General features: G+C 39.8%; 1 protein-coding gene across 2 annotated transcripts; it reads right to left on the reverse strand.

Moving 5' to 3' along the window:
- Nucleotides 1-31: 31 nt before the first annotated feature.
- LOC109150864 lies at nucleotides 32-5,610 on the reverse strand. 2 transcript variants are annotated; one of them, XM_019298847.1, is made up of 3 exons: nucleotides 5,601-5,610; nucleotides 832-1,621; nucleotides 32-117 (listed from the first exon to the last, which is right to left on the reverse strand). In XM_019298847.1, coding segments are annotated over exons 2-3 (657 nt in total). In that variant the 5' UTR covers nucleotides 1,487-1,621; nucleotides 5,601-5,610; the 3' UTR covers nucleotides 32-115. The 2 variants fall into 2 exon arrangements, with proteins under 2 accessions (XP_019154392.1, XP_019154391.1); XM_019298846.1 differs by having other exon boundaries at nucleotides 32-379; nucleotides 624-1,621.
- Between the last annotated feature and the right edge of the window lie 414 nt (nucleotides 5,611-6,024).

The raw sequence follows: 6,024 nt of genomic DNA on the forward strand, positions 1-6,024 counted from the left end.
ACTTATTCCTGTGGTAATCAGTCTGTTTTTCTGCTTCTATGAAGATTTCATGAAGCCTGAGCAGGCAAGCTGTTATATGAAGAAGACTATCCTTTGCTAGATAAATGGCAGTCAACTCCATCTCAATCCTTTCTTCGGCATTGAACCATACATATCTGATCGCTGCCTCTAAATCTTTCATCGCCCCCGCATCATCATTGCCAATCTTATATATCTGAAGAATGTCCTGAAGCAAGCCAAGATTTTCATGGAGAGAGACCATCATCTTTTGTTTGACTTCACCCACCTCTCTGAGCCGAGCAAGCTGCTGATTTCCATAAAGCCTGGGGTGACAAGCCTTTATATGAAGACGCTTCGATGATGACGCTTCTTCGTCCAACTCCATCACTCTACGTGCAACCTTTCCATAAAGCTTGGGGTGACAAGCCTCTATACGAAGACGCTCCGATGATGACGCTTCTTCGTCCGACTCCATCACTCTAATCTGAGCCTCAACAATTTGTTGCAGCAAGCCAAGATTTTCATGCAGAGAGACCATCGTCTTTTGTTTGACTTCACCCACCTCTCTGAGCCGAGCAAGCTGCTGCTTTCCATAAAACCTGGGGGGACGCTTCGATGATGACGCTTCGTCCATCTCTCTAATCTGAGCCTCAACAATTTGTTGTAGCAAGCCAAGATTTTCATTACCCTCCCTGATCTGGTATTCAGTCTGTTTTTCTGCTTCATTGAAGTTTTGATGAAGCCTGAGCAGACAAGCAGCTATATGAAGGTTGTCCTTTGCTAGATAAATGGTACTCAACTCCATCTCAATCCTTTCTTCCAATTCGAACGATGCATCTCTGATCTGTGCCTCTAAATCTTTCATCACCCTCACCCTAGCATCATCATAGGGGATCTCAGATTTCTCAAGACTTTGTTGCAGCAAGCCCAGATTTTCATGGAGAGAAACTATCTTTTGTTTCACTTCAGCCATCTCCCTGAGCCGAGAAGTCAATAGTGTACTATCCCGAGCAGCTTGCTGCTTTCCATAAAGCCTAGGGAAGCAAGCCTTTATACGAACACACTTTGATGACACTTTTTCGTCCAACTCCATCTCTCTCATCTCAGCCTCAACAATTTGTTGCAGCAAGCCAAGATTTTCATTGGCATCTCTGATCTGTGCTTCTAAATCTGCAAGCTGCAGCAGCTTTTCACTTTTAATCAACTTCTTCTTCTTGGGGTAATAATCAGTCTGTTTAATAGCTTCATTATTGAAGATTCCATGAAGCCTGGGGAAGCAAGCCTTTATACGAAGACGCTTTGATGAGGCTTCTTCGTCCAACTCCATCTCTCTCATCTCAGCCACAACAATTTGTTGCAGCAAGCCAAGATTTTCATTGCCATCTCTTATCTGTGCCTCTAAATCTTCAATAGGCAAACGTGGTTGTGATTGCAAGAAATGTAAATAGAGTGTTTCCATAAGCGAAGTTACAGCAGCGTAAGCCATTTGCTTCTCTCTCTCTTTGTGGAAGAAATGAATGATTAGAATGAACAGACACTATTGTTGTCAAAAGAAAATTGGAAAAGTAGAAGACAAACATACATGGTTTTAGACTTTTAGTAAAGCTGCATTAGTGGAGAACTTTTGCATTATTATAATTATTATTTATTGATTGTAATTATCAATCACAATCCCTACCGTATTTTGTATTTCTTTTATATGGAATTTACTTGTCCTGGCTTCTGCAAAGTGGATTGAAGATGAGCAATAATGCAACAACTATGGAAATGCCCTGCCCTCCTTTGTTTACTCCAAACAGATTAATTAGGGTCTCTTTCTAGGTTGCCCATATCCAATCGGTTCAATCCAAAAAGGCCAATAGGTTGCTCTGACAAAGAGTTAAATTTGTAACTTTGCGGTTATTATGTCAACAAACTGACCAAATCCCTATTAGCCTTGCCAAGTTCTCTACTGTTTTCCTCCAAACTCATCTCTTTTAACTCCAAAGACTTCAATTCCTGAGATTAACAAGAGCCTCCTCCCTCCTCCCCATGGCTGTCTTTGTGTTATACAATTCAATTCAAGCTCCACAGCATGGAGGACAGGACCAAAATCTTCAACACTACAAGACCCCCCATTTCTCTAATTGACCCAAAACCCTCTTAGCCCTATTAAGGTACCCCAAGCTATCGTTAAACCTTTTCAGACTATAACAAGCAGAGCCCATGAGCTGCAGAGTCATGGCAAGAGGCAAAGACACTTTATCATCTCTATCCAAAGCGTTCAAAGCCCTATTGGCAAAAGACAGAGCCTTTTCAGGATCCTTACCTTCTTGGTCGAGTTTGAGGCCCATTTTCAGGCAAGCCATGCCAAGCTCGGTTTCATCAAAGCAGGCCTCCATGTCCCGGAGAGCCTTGAGCATCTCCTATGTGGTCTCTGCAGACTCGAAGGCCTCCTCAAGTTCCGATCTTTCTTTGATCTTTCTCTGCATTGAGGACATCTGGAGCGGGGTTTGGTCCGCAAGAGTGTTGAACATCTGGGGTTTGCCATTGGAGAAGAGAGAAGCCTGGGTTTTGCTGCAAGGTTTAAAGTGAGGGAGGAGAACTGGAGAAGTGAGAATTGATGTGTTTGGAGATGAAAGATGATGCCTTGGCGTGGCGGTGAAGACGTGGAATAAGTATGAACCATGCCACTTTTGCACCTTAATTATACCTTAATTATTTTAAAAGTTGCAGTTTCTTCCCTTTAGCTTTTAAATGGACATTTTTATTCTTAAAATAATTATTTCATTTATTTTTTTTATTTAACAAATTATTACGTATATGTATGGATAATTACTGTTCTATTTGAACCGAACCAGACACTATAACAACTGAACTGAAGTAATAGAGACGGTTCTCGTTACGATGCAGAACCGGAAAAAAATAAAAAAAAATAAAATAATTGTTACATTTAGACTATTTTAAAAATAAAAAATTGAATTTACAAAAATAAATAAATAAATAAATTTTGAACCGGCGGTTCAAATCGAAACTGGAAATCATAATAAATACGAATCAGAATCGAAAAGATTTGTAAACACCGTTTGTAAATGATAAATTTGTTTGGTTCCAGTTTGCATTTATTTTAAATGATAAAGGAAGAATAGAATCGCGAAGTTACAAAATTCGATGGGGCAATGGATCGAAGGTGATGCTTTACTCGATTTAGCTACTGAGTACTGACTATTACACGGATATCTTTACTATCAGGGGTATGTCTTTAATTTGGTCCCTTCTTTTGATGATTTTAGTCCGAAGGTGTCAGCCGCGGAAAATATGAAACTCTTGAGTCATTTTACGATGGAGGAGGCCAGGTAAACGAAGCAATATTTTCAATGGCTCCAGATAAGTCTCCAGGGCTATATGGTTTTAGCACGGCTTTCTATCGACATTTCTGGAGCGAAATTGGGCAGGATGTTTCCCGATTTGTAATTGATTGTGCGAACAATGGAGTATTCCCGGAAGGCTTTAATGATGCATATATAACTTTGGTTCCAAAAAAGGCTGCTCCGATTTCAATGGGTGATTTACGGCCAATCGCCCTTTGTAACGTATCTTATAAAATTCTCTCAAAGGTGTTGTCTAACCGTCTAAAAGTTGTTCTTGAAGGACTTATTTCTGGTTCCCAAAGTGCGTTTGTACCAGGCCGGCTTATAAAGGATAATGTTTTTATTGCTGCGGGGGTGATTCATTTTTTGAACCGTAAGCGAGATGGAAACACGGGTTGGAATTCTCTAAAACTAGATATGGCGAAAGCCTATGAAAAAATGGAGTCGGGATTTCTAAGGGAGGTTATGACACGTTTGGGTTTTGATATGCGCTGGATTGAGCTTATTATGCTTTGTGTTACCTCAGTTCATTAGAATGTGGGAGTGAACGGTGGTCTAACTGATTTTATCTATCCTTCCCGTGGTCTCAGGCAAGGTGATTATTTATCACCGTATTTATTTATCTTATGTGCCAAGGGTTTTGTCTTTTTTAATATCGGAAGCAGTAAGGAACAAATGTCTTTCCCCGTGTGTGATAGCTAGAGGAGCACCAAGTACCTCCCATTTATTTTACGCAGATGACAACCTCCTTTTTCTTAAAGCATTGGTTTAGGAAGCAGAGGTTATTAAACAACGTTTGATTGATTATGAACGTATGTCGGGACAAACCGTGAATTTTGGTAAGTCTTGCATAGTTTTTAGTCGTAATGCTGATGCTACTATCAGAAGTTCGGTTGCCATTGTCTTCAATGTGCCACAAGCTGATAATATCGGTAAGTACTTGGGCTTACCTTTAGGCATTGGCAAGAATAAAAGAGTTGTCTTCTCTTTTATTGAAGAAAAATTGAGTAACAGGCTAGGGGGATGGCGGAAGAAAATCTTGTCGAGAGCCGGAAAGGAAATCTTAATCAAAAGTGTTGCCCAAGCATTGCCTACATATACAATGAGTCTCTATTACCTCCCAGTTTCCTTCTGCGAACACCTTGAGAGAATCATGAATAAGTATTGGAGGGAATCCAGTACTCACGGTGGTGGTAACTTACGTTGGATGGCTTGGAACCGCTTGTGTGAATCAAAAGCCAAAGGGGGTATGAGTTTTAAGAACTTGAACAGATTTAATGTTGCGCTTCTTGCCAAACAAGGCTGGAGGTTAGGGTGCATTTGGAAATCCGGAAAATGACTTTCGGAAAATGTTTTCCGAGTTTTCAGTATTTGGCAAAAGGGGGAAAAATGAGGTCAATGGAAAATGATGCATTAGTCAAAGGGAAATATGTATGTTTTGAGGGAAAATGACTTCCCCTCTTTTGTGGGGAAGTCATTTTCCAAGGGATGCACATACAAAATTTTTCGGGCCTAATTTTTGCGGGCTTTTGCGAGTCGGTCCACAAAACCCGCAAGCTAGGGTTCATGCAACCAAAGTCCGCCCCACGCAGGTTGGCGGGCCCCACGTGGCGGTCAGTAGATTTTTTTTTTTTCAATTCAAAGTTCCAAAAAAAAAAAATCTACAATTAATATTAATTTTTTCGTATTTAAAAATTAAAAAAAATTACATTTTTAAAAATGTTAATATTATTATATATATATATATATATATATATATATATATATATATATATATATATATATATATATATAGGGTTGCATTCACATGCAAACTCCCTTAAAATACAAACTTGAGGACAAAATCTAGCCATAGGATGTGTTTAGATGGATGGATTAGATGCAAGGAGAGTAATTAATTGGAGATTCTAATTTAGTGTAAATAAGGGCAATAATGGGAATGCTTATACAACGTAAATAAGGAATAGATATGATTAGTATATTAAGCAAGAATTAAGGAGGTTTAAACATGGTAGGACTTGAATACATCCCTGGCAACGCATCTCCTTTTACGAAAGAAATCCGGACAATCTTTTCCATACCCCATATCCCTACGTTGCAATTCTGCCAATGCACCCCCCCTCTCCCATACCCCGTATCCCTTTTCTAATTTTGAGAAAAGAAGGAAAAAGTAATTCGAAAAAATAGCTTTATTTAATGAATTGACTAACAACTGATTCGAAAAACACAAGAACCCAGCAGATATGCAACATAACAAATTACAAAATTGCGATTCAACCCAGACCCAACAGCGAGACAACATTAACACCGGATGCCTGAATATGGTGAAGGTGTTTATGAAGACGGTTGGATGTAATTCCGGTCACACCCGGAAACCCAGACCCATGAACACAGAAACAAAGATATAGAGACCTAACCAAAATCCTAATGGATTTATCAGCCAACAAAAACGAAACCCTTCGTCCTAAATCCGGACAAAAATCTGTCGCCCATCGACACCCCCACCCCCCGCACAAGCACTCTAAGATGACGACAGTCACGAAAAACACCAAAAAGGAACAACACGAGCACCAATACACAAGAACACCAGAAAAAAATGCAAAAAATTGAAAACAACGGAATAAAGTACCTCGCCGACACTAAGAACTGATGGTCCGTGGCGCTTGGCTTGTTG

Source organism: Ipomoea nil, unplaced genomic scaffold (assembly GCF_001879475.1).
Source record: "Ipomoea nil cultivar Tokyo-kokei standard unplaced genomic scaffold, Asagao_1.1 scaffold2280, whole genome shotgun sequence".
Lineage (NCBI taxonomy): Eukaryota > Viridiplantae > Streptophyta > Magnoliopsida > Solanales > Convolvulaceae > Ipomoea > Ipomoea nil.